This window comes from Oryx dammah, unplaced genomic scaffold (assembly GCF_014754425.2).
Source record: "Oryx dammah isolate SB20612 unplaced genomic scaffold, SCBI_Odam_1.1 HiC_scaffold_4, whole genome shotgun sequence".
NCBI lineage: Eukaryota > Metazoa > Chordata > Mammalia > Artiodactyla > Bovidae > Oryx > Oryx dammah.
In genome coordinates this window covers 13,681,637-13,694,721 of record NW_024070188.1, presented here as the reverse complement: position 1 = coordinate 13,694,721, position 13,085 = coordinate 13,681,637, and the positions used below count along the sequence as shown (strand labels likewise).

The 13,085-nt window shown below is 35.6% G+C and overlaps 1 protein-coding gene across 1 annotated transcript in view; it reads left to right on the top strand.

Annotated features, from left to right (window-relative positions):
• The window catches only part of RNF217 (ring finger protein 217), a 133,872-nt gene extending 121,861 nt beyond the window's left edge, over positions 1-12,011 (top strand). The window contains exons 6-7 of the mRNA XM_040239332.1: positions 608-679; positions 2,068-12,011. Coding sequence (XP_040095266.1) covers positions 608-679; positions 2,068-2,141 — 146 coding nt within the window. The 3' untranslated portion in view covers positions 2,142-12,011. The remainder of the gene's footprint in view (positions 1-607; positions 680-2,067) is intronic.
• Positions 12,012-13,085: the final 1,074 nt, after the last annotated feature.

Genomic DNA, 13,085 nt, shown 5'->3' with positions numbered 1-13,085 from the left:
TATAAGTGCTTCCTTTTTAAGTTTGCTAAAATGATTTATTTGAATAACCTTCAGTATATTGTGTGTCTACTGGTAATTTTCTCTAACAACAGTATTGAAACATCCCATTTGTCATTCAGTATATTAGATGTTCATGTTATTAGTTTTCATTGGACCCAGGAAATAAATAAATCACGTTTTCAGATATGGGCTTTGGCACTGCTAGTGCTCCATTTTGTGAGCTAATTAGATTTTCTTTTGCCGGCTCAGGATGTGTCACTCCCTTTTTAATCTTTCAGAATATTAAAAAAAAAATGAAAGTGGAAGAGATCTAAAGGAAAAGCATAAAGCTGAATGGTTCTGGTGGAATAAAGTGAGTCAGTAGCTTTAGAATTTTCTTGGTTGTATAAGGTGAGTAATTTATGAGATGGATGACTCATGTTTCCAGGACTTGAGTGAAGTTACTGAATGTACATATTTGTTCTACATCTGATACATGTCCAGAGAAATATTGCCTTAATTATAACGACTGCTTAAAAATACACACTGTGATATTTAAAAGCATTGCTGGATTTGTATTTTGGTTTTAGTTTAAGACTCTCTAAATGGTTTGCCTTTTGTTTTCCAGCTGGAAAATTGTTCGTTGCACCTCTAATTCTGGTCTTGGGATTAGCACTAGGGGCCATAGCAGTTGTCATCGGTAAGAAACACTTAATGTATTTGAGATAAGAATTCTCTGGGTGCCGTAGAGAGAAGACGCGTGTAAATGTAATAGTGATTCAGTTAGTAAGCAGGGGAGATACCTGTCCCGTGCTTGCTCTAGATAAGCCATCAGCACGATTTATAGATTCAGAGGGCTGTGTTTCATAGAGGATGTATTTGTGTGGCACTTTTTCAGTCCAGGAATACTTTCATTCATATTTCTTATAAAGCATTATTAACCCTCTTTTAATACAAAAACTAGTATAACTAGAATTTTACCAAAAGATTCCAGTGGACAAGAACCCAGATTTTCCAATTCTGAGTTCAGTTTAGAGCATCAAAGGAAAGAGGCTCTGGTACAGTTCGGTTAGTTCTAATAAAAGGATTCCCTGGGTCAAAAAGATATGTTTGATGTGTGTAGAACACATGCCCAACATAAAATTGAGCACTGACAAATAGAAAATGTATCAGTGATAAATATAGTTTAATTCATACAGGTATGTTAAAATACACATTTCAAGCAGTGATTCTGAGACTCGGGAGTGCTTTATAAGAACCATGGAGGCTGGTTAAAACACAAAGTTAACGGGTCCTTGCCCTAGTTTCTGATTCACTACAGAGACGAGACCCATGGATTTCTAGTTCTAAAAGGTTAGGTGACGCTTATGCTGATGGTCCACTTTGAGAACCACTGCTTTAGAGAATTTAAAAGCAAACTTGATAGCTAAAAGCTGCTTGGATAATTGTTCCACATAGTAGATAGGATTTATCTTTTTTCCCTAAATAAATTAATTTTATATGTAAAGTTCTGTTTAGCAAGTAATTCACATGTGCAGCATAGATAGAATTATAAAGTAACTGACATTTATAAGTTCTTAAAATGAGTGAGGCTTTATGAAGTAGATGCTATTTCTGCATTTTACAGTTCAGGAAATTAAAGCTAGTCACTAGGACCTCACACATGGTAGAATTGGGCATCAAAGCTGACATTTGTTCCACCACCCATCTTCTTGAGTAACATGTTATATGGCCTGAAACCGAAGCATGAATATCAGTGTGAAAGATGTTAACAAGGGTTAATAAAGAAGACTTAAACTTAAGTTTTGATATTTTGATTTTAAAAAAGTCATATCAAAACTGGTGTCACAGACTCTGTTAAAAGGTGAAGAGAGAGTTTAAAAAACAAAAAAAGAATAAAGAAGAGAATCTTGAGAAACTAAGTACATTTCATAGCATAGGTGTCTTCCCTCTTCTCATGTATTACTAAATAATGATTATTAATAAATAGCTTGCAAAATGAACATTTGAAAATAGAAACGTTACAAAGCTATAGTATGAAAAGCCTGTTCTTTTAATTAGCTTTCATCTTTTTCTTTTAATCCCCAGGTTTATTTGTATTTCCTATCTATTGCCTTTGTAAAAAACAGAGAAAACGATCGCGGACAGGAATGCACTGGTAAATGCAGGTGACGTCACGTGACAGCACTGGTCTGGGTAAGAACCACACAGGATGGTACACGCGTCAGAGGGCTGCACCTTGCAACCGCCTGGAGGAACCTTCTGCCTCCTCTTCCCCGTGTTCTCTGCAGGCCACAAAGCCTCTAGCTCCAGTGCATTCCCAACATGGTATCCTGTCCTTTCCATATACAGATTGCTGCTTTTACGAAATGGTCACTTTCATAGACTGTAAACATCTATATCATAGATTCTTCATGGTTCTTGGAAGACAATACTTTAATTAGAACCAGTTATCCTCAAAACTGTCTGAGCATGTGTCTCCTGAGCATTGCTTAGACTGTCTTTGTCCCTGACTCTCCCTCCGGGCCTTCTTCTGAGACTTGGGGTGAATAACTCAAGTGCCACCTGCACAGCAAGCAAGGCCACCTTTCAGAAGATGGAGGCTTCCCACGTGCACCTGTTTTCATCTGTGGCCCAAGCATATAATTCCTTCCTCCTCCAGATGCTCTAATCGTTACAAATCTCAATGCCCAAAAAGGAACTAATGAAACTAAATGAGAAGACTCTGAAGTGTATACGTGTAGGGGTGTGAATATGTGTGTATATACATATCTATATTAAAACTAGGTCCATACCTTGTTCTTGTCGAGTTCCATGCCTCTACACCATTTTTCCACATTTTTGTAGACGTATTTAAAGACGATCGTTCCTTTGTGGGCATAATTTGGTAATGTACTGAATTAAAGTCAGTGTAGACAGCAGGCAGTTTTGATGTTGACCCTTTCTGTTTCTTGCTGTTTTCATGTGTGTCTCAGATGCACACACGGAAATTTGTGCAGGGTCACCTCAAAGATTATCAAACTTTATAAACTGACAAAACGGAGAGGCTGCTTCTGGGAAGTTCTCGAGACCTAAACATTCAGTCTTCTTTTCAGATTTCTTACATGTTGGCATACTTGCTTCACTCTATAGTTAATTTAAATGAGTTTGCTGTAGAGAGAACTGCTGAGGCCTTTGAACATATCCCCATTCTGCTAATTGTTTAACCAACTTGTGATGATAATAATTATGCTTTAGATTAAGCATATGGTATTATTTAAAACTCCACCCTCTCACCTCTCCTTTCTCTTTCTATTTGTCCCCAAGTTTTTCATAAAAACAAATACTGTTTTTGAAGGATTTTTCTTACGTTTACTGCTTCAGTGCATAATAATGTGTTGGTATCTTCTTATGGAGGGTTGATTTGAAACAAAACTTTTTATGTTCACAGGTTTATCTAGAACATAAACTGGGCTTTTAGAGAAGGAAGCAGAAAATGAAAAAAAAAAAAAATTTTTTTTTTCAGGATGTTTTACCAAACTGAGAAGTCTTTAAAAGTAAGAAAAGGACAAGTAACTAAATTGTGTTTTATTTTGTTTTCATTATGAGTGTTCATCATTAAAGACCCCTAAGAAGCCTAAAGTTTCCACTTGTCTACAAATCCTTAACATTAGTTATTGGCATTGATGTAGCCATTTACTTGTCAGCTGCCTTTTCTTAATTGAAATAGATTATGTGATAAAACATGCATTAACATGGATAGTTTGTCTTGTTGGGCTTCAGAGTATAACATTTATCATTTTTATTTGATCTAAAAACTCCATGATAGTGAAGTTTATGTGCACAGATAACAAGCCAGCACTTCCATTCTCTCTGAGTAACACTCAGAAAAATTTTACTGCTGGACTAGTCTGTTTCCAGTTAGAGGAGGCTGTGTCCATTTATGGTCCTAGAATAGCATATTTCAAAAGCATAGCATGGTACAAGAAGTCATGCTGTAGCTTCACAAATTCATCCGTGCCTCTACACTGTTTTTCCGTTCATCCAACTATCTATCAGTCCAACAAATATTTATCGAGTGCCTAGTCTACATCCTTTAGTATGAGAACTGAGAGAATGGAAAGTTCTAGCCCTAAATCCACATAATTTTGTCATAAAAGTGCTTAATTTTTGTAAATTAGTCTTTCCCTTCCTGGACTTAGGTGTTAGTTTAATGATGTGTGCATGTGATGAATTCTGACTCTAGTGGATGTGTCCATGTATGATATGTGTATGTGTATATATTTAGATATATACATGGCTGCATATGAATACATATATACCAACTAGCTAAATAATATACTCTCTGGTCCTGGATAATCTATTTCCTTAGGTTATTGTATCTGTGTGTCTGTTGTCTTTGGCCTACTCAGGGATTTTTTATTCCTTTCTTTGAATAACTTATCTTTTGGAGATATTTTTATATTATTTGGAAATGTTCCAGTTTTCCACTTACAGAGCAGTGTCTGTTATCAGTGAAGGCTCTTTCATCAACACTTGTGATAGTGTGCACAGCATTGCACAGGACTTTCATTTTTATATTTCGTAGACTTTTTAAAATTAATGTGTGCATTTTTCACTTTCAGAGTTGCTATATATCAGGCCTTTCCCTACTAGTGACTTACAGTAGGTATTTGTGAATTTTTTTGCTAAGTGTCATTAAGATCTTAAAAAGGAAGGAGAAAGATAAAAGAGATTATTTATATGTTAGTGCCAACATTGAAGGTAAAACAACCTTACCTTTTGGAGGAAATTTTAAAAATGACTTTAGAAAAAGAAGTATGTGCATAAGATGAATATCTTTTTATCCAAGGCTTATCATTTTATTATTTTTTATTATAAATGCAATATATGCTCCTTTAAAAAAATCAGCTGTAAGGAATTATAAAATACAAATTCCTCTGCTTTTCCCCACCCCTTATTTTCTAGGGGTAACCACTCTTAATGGTTTGGTATAGGTCTTTCCAGATACTATCTAAAAATATACAAATAAGTAAATATGTGTGCGTGTATCTGTGTATGTATTCGTTTTGTACAAATAGAATAATAATATGCTTACTGTCCTGTGACTATTTTTCATTTTACTATGTATGGGTAGACATATTTCCATAAGTGTTTAAATAGAGTTACCTCATTCTTTTGTAAATTACTACATATTCCATTGAAGGGTATACATTAATTTATTTAATCAGTCCCCTATTAAATGGACATCAAGATTGTTTTCACTTCTCTGTTACAAAACATTGGTGAAGACCCTTTACATATATTTTTGTCACTGTGTGAACATTTTCATAAGTTTTAAAATTTGGTTTTTATATTTATAATAAAATTTGAATACATTTTGGATGAGTGAAGATCATAGAGATAATATATTTAAGACCCTTTTCTTGGAGAAAAAGTTGTGTAAAAGTGCACCATTTTTAAAGAAAAGCATATTTTGCAGGATAATTTGTCCTCATGCTTGATTAGCCAAATAAATATCTTGCCAACACAAAATTCAGCTTATTCCAATAAAAATAAAATGCAATGAGATGTCTATAATATAATGAGAGAAAGATACATTGATGTTTGGATTGCCTAGTTTCAAAACTTGAGGAATTTAAGTGAAATGGCTAAAGTGATTTTGTCACATTTTAAAAACACTATCCATGTTCATGCATGTTGTTCCACAGAGGAACTTAATCATGCCATTGTGAAAAGTAGGAAGCAATATGTTGGTAATGATGAGTGACCACAGTATCCAGGGGAAAATAACTTTGAGTGTACATAAAGTTGATGGTTTGCTGGGGTGCTTACGAACGGAACAGCATGGCATTTACTTTACAATGATTCCCAGCATCTCCTGAAGGACTTCTGTATGCGGAGTTAAGAAGAAAAGAGGAATCACACCTTTGGCACAAACAGCATTCTCTTGCCACCACCCTGATTTTCTGATAGGTGCTGTTGTTTCCTAAAGGTAGAGCAGACTGGAAAACAATCAAAGATAATTAAACACTGGTCAGGTTACAACCTGAGATCTTTAATTGTGCTGTCCTTTCTGGGATCCCGGATTCAGGAGTGCCTATCAGGAAATCCCCTGTCTTGTGTGACCCATCATCTCTGAGTCCCAAGGCCACAGGTGAGTCTTTGTCTTTTGATCCTATCACCCAAATAGATGGCCCAAGGCTCCCCTGCAATATCTTCAAACAGTTTTCCAGTCCCCTAACAAGCCAACCTCATTTTCTCCACTCCTCTGAGACTCTAACTGGCTCCTCTGCAGTAGAAAAGAGGAGGGAAGGAGTAGGTTAAAAACTCACTTAGGAACCTGCAAGGCAGTTTCATTCCTCCTGGACCTTTGTCGAATTACAGTACATCTGCCAACACATCGATCTAGTTTCTCCCTTGTTAAACAATGCAGTTGTTTTTAACACTACAATTTTATAAGCTCTATTGAATTCATGATTATAAAAGTTAGTGGCCTAAGTAATATTAATGGGTATACTTCATTAAGTACCAAGATAAAAACTCATACCAAATGCCATTTTCTATTTGAATTTTTTATGCAAGCTGCACATATGCCTTAATGTCAGTCTTCCCATTGGATTGTGTGCTTAACCTTTCATATTTGTGGCTGAGATCTGTCTCGACTCTTGAAAGTCATCTTTCCTGTGGTCAGCTTTATTGTTTTGTGTTAATGCCTATTATAAATATAGCCTTAAGGTCCAATAATGCACTTTAAAATACTTGTGTCATTTTAAGTAATCTGACAGAGTTGAAGAAACTGATTGCAATGTTTTGATGGAGACAGTAGAATAACACTGTTAGCAAATAGATGTCACCTCTTTAAATCTGGCAGGCGAGCAGGGAGGAGGGTAGAATCAGAAGCTGAAAATTTAAACCAAGTAAAACATACCTGAAAAAGATATAGCCAAGATTCCGAAACATATAGTAATTCTAAAAATTGGCATTAGGAGCTCGAACCTAGCAAGCAATTAATGCATGTTACCTAATAACTTCACTGGAATATTTGTTTAAAATATTAATTAGTTTCCACTGCACATTTTAGCTGCACTTTTTATTTTTCATGAAATATAAAAGAAATATAAAAAAGAAATATATAAAAGAAGTTCTACCAACTAGTACCATAGTAAATCAAAACTACCATTAATAGCCAGTGTAAGCATATTTTGTTTGTTCAAATCATTGTATTTTAATTATGACATCTTCCTCTGGAAAATAAGTTGCAAGTCCCATTTTAATATGAATATCCATAATTATTGTTTTAATAATTATGAAATAAGTATAAATTTGGTCTGAACGAAATCAGAGTCCAAATTTGGGGAGTATTCAAGATTGTGAAATGCTGCCTTTCCAATGCAAACCTTTAAAGAGAAAGACACTTCTTCGTAAATCATAGAGGGGTTTCGCTGGTGGCTCAGATGGTAAAGAATCCACCTGCAATGCGGGATACCTGGGTTCGATCCCTGGGCTGGGAAGATCCCCCGAAGGAGGGCAGGGCTACCCACTCCAGTATTCTTGCTTGGAGAATCTCCAGGGACAGAGGAGCCTGTAGGCTACAGTCCATGGGGGTCACAAAGAGTTGGACACGACTGAGGGACTAAGCACAGCACAGAGGGTAAAGCTATACTCATTTCACAGCCAACTGTTGTGTGGGACTTGTACTGTACATCACTGTTCCGGGGCTGGAACTTTAGTCACTTATTCAGAATCCAAGAAACAGAGTCTCAGTCGTGTGAGAGTTGCAGTCATCTTTTTGGATCATTAGCTGAAGCCTTCAAATATCACATAGTTTACATTTCCTCATGAAAAAAAAAAGTATTAGTTACTCAGTCATGTCTGACTCTGCAACCCTATGGACTATATAGCCTCACGGTGCCAGTTTAGCAGCATGTAACTTTCCATGTTAGAAATTATGTTCTTTTTTGGCTAAAGAAGTGACTGTTTTGAGACTATCAATATGGCCTTAAAAGGCAATGAATTTTTTAAAAAAACATAAAAGATTGCTACTACCTTTTTTTGGCCACTTCCTTTTAGTTTACAAAAGAAATTTCATTAGGTGTATTTAACTCTGCTTTGCTTAGATTACACAACCTTATTAGCATAGGACATATTTTTTTGCTTTTTCAGGGCTATCCCGCATTTTTGTCGCTCTGATCCATCATACTACTTTTTTGCCTGCTTGTAAAGTGATATTCACATACTTGAACATCAAGTTTCTGTTTTCTTTCTAGATTTCTTAGTTATCTTGCTTTTGCCCTCTGCAGTCCCCTAACGTGGGATAACTTCTGTCTGACCATTAACTTTTTTGACTCTAATGAAATTCAAACTGAAAGGACTCCCCAATTTGGCCCTGGTAGTAGATATGTAAGTTGAAGCCTGCCAGGACAGCTTGGAACACTGTCCCCCTTCTTGATAGGAGTTGGAACACCCTGGGCTGCCCTCTGTTGTTACCCACTCCTTAAGTCCTGTCGGATCCTTTGTGACCCCATGGACGGCAGCACGCCAGGCCCAGCCCTCTGATATGAAGTAAAATGAATGAGAAGATGTCAGTTGAATCAGAGAGCCTAGAAATACTCTAAAACGTAGCTTTCAAAATTGCTTCAGGACTATTGTAAGGTCAATATTGTGTTTGTATCTTGGTTGGACAGAAAGCACGTGTGGACATTCATTCAGTGTGACCCCCAAGTCATTCTTGATTCATCCAGAATGGCCAGATGTGTGCCTGGGGGTCTTTGTTTCAACAGAAGTCCCACAGCTTGGTCTTAAGGCTGGATTTATAATGTTGTCACATTTGTATGTAAGACTTGACCATGGATCCTTACTCTGTGAACAGTATTAGACTTTTTGATAGTCTACAGTGGATGGCATTAAATGTAACTCATATCAGCCCTTTTCTAGAGAAACCATGCAAAGTTTGCAAATGTTCAACATTTTCATTGATATGAAAACCCACAGTCACGGTATATTAGTATAGGTTGATTATGTAATATGGAAGAACTTAAGGGAGAGTCAAACTGGGGTGTTAAATGCCCCCCAAATTGCTGAGATAATGTGACTTCAGATTTTTCCTTGTAGCTGGCCCACTACTTTGGTTATCAGTTCCCTGTAAATTTAGGTGTTCACCTCAAGCTCCCACTGGAGAAATAGTGTGAATAATTTAGTCAAGTTCTTAAAAATAATATTTTTCACTATATATTATTTCTTCTATGTCCAAATATACCTTTATTCTTTCAAGTAAACACTATCTAAATATATGATAGAAGTATCTGAAATTTTCAGTTCATACAAAATTAGCATGCTTTGTGTTCCTTTATAAAGAAAATTCTAGATAAAGTGTGCTTTTTATCAGCTGATTACAAACCCTTTCTTTAAGACATATTATTTTAAATTCTATATGGCAAGAGCTTAATTTTGTTATTTGATCATATTCATCATAATTAAAAGTCTTTAGATGGTCTTGAAAAAAGTAAACCTACCTTGTATTTTGTATGAAACTTAGAACACTAATTGGTATATTGGCAAATATATATATATATATACACACATACCTTAACAAGGACAATCTGTTACAGATTTTTAATATAAAAATTAATTGACAATCTTGTTTATTATGAAAGACATTATTAGTTTAATATGTAATAAGTTCTGAGATATCATAAAAATAATTTTATGTTGAAAGAACAAGAAAACAGTGGCATAAAAATGTTGTTATGTTAACATATTATTTATTAAGAAGCCACAACAATTAGTTGTTTTGTTTCTATTGCAAACAAAATTATTAGATGTCTTCATGAAACAAATTTATTTACATGTAAATATGTTGCAAAATTGTGGGCCTATTCTCTTTTTCAAAAAGAATTTAAAATACTAAAAAGAAAAACATTTGAGTCTTTAATCTGTCATTATTGTATATTTAGAAATTGCAGTTCTAAAGAATAAATTTTACTTCCTTTGAATTACCAGAATATATTCCATTTAAATTACATTCTCACAAACAATAGCTAATGAGAAGAATGTCTTAATTTTAAGATGAGTGACTTTCACTAGTAGGTTGTACCAGATCTTGTCCATAGGCTCATTATATTCTTTTCATTTTCTGTAACATTAATAATGTCATACTCCTTTTCATAGTAATATATGAGCCTGGTTGAAAAGAGATTTTCTTTTCTTTTTCAATGACATTGGCAAATATTTATGTGATTTTCCTTTTTATCCCTTTCTACATTTCATTGGTCATACTATTAACTTTGGTATTCATAAAACTATGTGGAGGAAGTCATTTTGAATATATTTTAAGAAAGGGGCATGTAGAAATAAGAAAATAGAAAATATTAATACTCTTTTGTAGAAATTCCTAAAAGAAAGTTGGAAAGGAAACAAATTGTTATGATGAAAATGTTGAAAAATTGGGAATGTTTCAGACTTTAATTTCTTACCTTTTTAGAGTGATCAGCTTCTTATCTCCAAGTGGTTATTTCATGCTGTTGGTTCCATGAATTGTGCTTTTAGCATAATATATAACTCCTCCTCCCCACTATTCTAGTGTTTATACATTAATTACTTTTAAGAAAAGAAGAAATTAGTGAGTTAAGGTCAGGGAAACTGGGTTTATTACCATTTTCCAATAGCACTAATGTATAGTCCCTTTAACCTTCCATATGGTGCTTTGTGTGATGAGAGTATGTAACAGTTATCTATGTTATTAGTGCCTTATTTTCTTCACTTGACTTTGTTTCTTATCTGAAGAGCCATATATTTTTGTGAGTGTGTCTTTGTCCTTCTATGTAAAGTGCTGATGAGACACTTGAGGAATATATATATGTAGGCTACATATATATACTATCACTCTATTTTCTCCAGAACAGCAGGTTAGCCAATATATTTTCCTTAAATTCATCGTCATTTTTAAGCTAAAGTATTTTTAAAAAGGATCTTAAGCACCATAAACTGAAGCCATTACAACTGAAATGTATTTTTAAGCCACCCCAAAGAATGCTGATTATTAAAGTTTAAAACAAGAGTTGGAATGGCTATAAGTCTTTATAGCTCCAATTAGGACAAAATTACAAAGCATTAAAAATAAAAGTAATTATATGGTACTTCAGGAATTTGACCAGTTTACTACCACTTGTCTTTGATAATACTTTGTAATTCCACAGAGATGCCGAAGAATTGATGGTGTTTGCTGTTTAAATGGAGTTACTCATTCACAGTGGGCTTTATGAACAATGAGACATTTGGACAATATATTATCCTGCTCTTCTTGGTCTTTGCCTTTTGTGTTACTTTTATATAAAAAGCTAGTGTTGTTGTATTCTTTATGTACCATATATAATTTGACTTTTCCTGATGAATGTATAATGAATAATTAAAATAAATCGTGTGTTTAGAAAAGACAAAGACACAGGTTGTATATGCAAATATGTGTAAATATTTGACAAAGAAAAAAGAGGAGAAGACTCTTCCTGCCAACAGATAACGTCCTGCTGGATGGGACATGGAAATTAACAGATTTTTTTTTTTTTAAGCAGTGAAATTTAAAAATCTATTACCTCAAGAATTTTCCGTGAATATGTATCAGTGTAACGATCCTTCTTCATAAATACATTGTCACTTGCTGCTGGCGGTAAAAGCAACCCACGTGTCAGATCACACAAATTTTAGGGTCAAGCCTTTCAAAAGATGGACACCTTGTAAGACTCTGGAGTCCAATTTTGGACTTTCAGTAATGTCCCTATGGCTCTGTGTTGTGGCTGGGCTTCTACATTTATTTTTTGTTGTTTTTGGTTGATTGTTTTAGAATGGAAGGGTAATCTTAATCATGAGATGAGATCTCATGGAGGGGTATAACGACATTCACTCTACTTGGATGCAGACTATAAAGGGAACCAACTACTCTGTCACTGTATGAACTGTTGTGTGGATTCCTGTGGAGTGCTGTTTACTTGCATGATGTGTGCAGGACGTCATGCACCGTCATCTAGCAATGCCTAATAAAAGTTTTTAAAAGAGAAGACTCTTGGTTTTTTTCCCAGTAGATTTGGAATGTAAAGACATCAAAAGGTAATATTGGGCAGTGCCAAAATTACATGTATGTAAGTAAATCTGAAAAGTTATTAAAGTCATGTCTGCACTAGATTCTTAAGAATGGAAAAGCAGGAATGCACAGAAATTCACGGGTGTGCGTTTTGGAAGGTGGGTCGTGTCGTGTTGCTGTGGCAGATTTTAAGGAAAGCACACAGGATAGTGGCGATCATTCTGCGTGGAGTGTGATAAAGACACAAACACTGTAACAGTAAGAGTTTGGCTTAGGGTAGTGATTGCTCCTCAGACAGGAGGGGCTGGCATGGCATGGGAAGAGTAGAAACTGCTAACCGTTAGAGCTAAATACATACGCCTTCCTTATAATGCCTTCCTAGATATATCATTAGGGAAACAAGGGCATTTGTTGGCCAAAGGACGTGTATAAGCATTCCTGTCAACAGTAAAGTGGACAAGTATACTGGGGTATATTTACATATATTTATACGATGAAATATTATAAGACAATAACAGTGAAAAATAATAATTTTAAAAATCTACAGAGCAATGCATGGGCTTCCCTGATGGCTCCTTGGTAAAGAATTCACCTGCCAATGCAGGAGACACAGGTTAGATCCCTGGGTCAGGAAGATGCCCTGGAGAAGGAAATGACAACATACTCCAGTATTCTTGCCTGGGAAATCCCATGAACAGAGGAGCCTGGTGGGCTACCGTCCATGTGGTTGCAAAAGAGTTGGACATAACGACTCAATAGAGCAACACACAAAAATGTGGTTGAGTCTCACAGACATTGTCGAACAAATGAAGCCAGACGCAACAAGGATGTGTTGATAGAACCATCAACACAGGTGAAACTAATCAATGGTGATAAAAGACACAACGCTGCTGGTTACTTTGGCGGTGGGGACAGTCATTGACTAGAAAGGGATGATGAAAAATACAGTATCACTTCATCTGGGTGTTAGACGCACTGGCCAGAGGACGGATGGGGTGTGTGGGGCCCTGGCGCTGCTTGCCGCCTCCCTGCAGGGCCTACATCCGCTGTT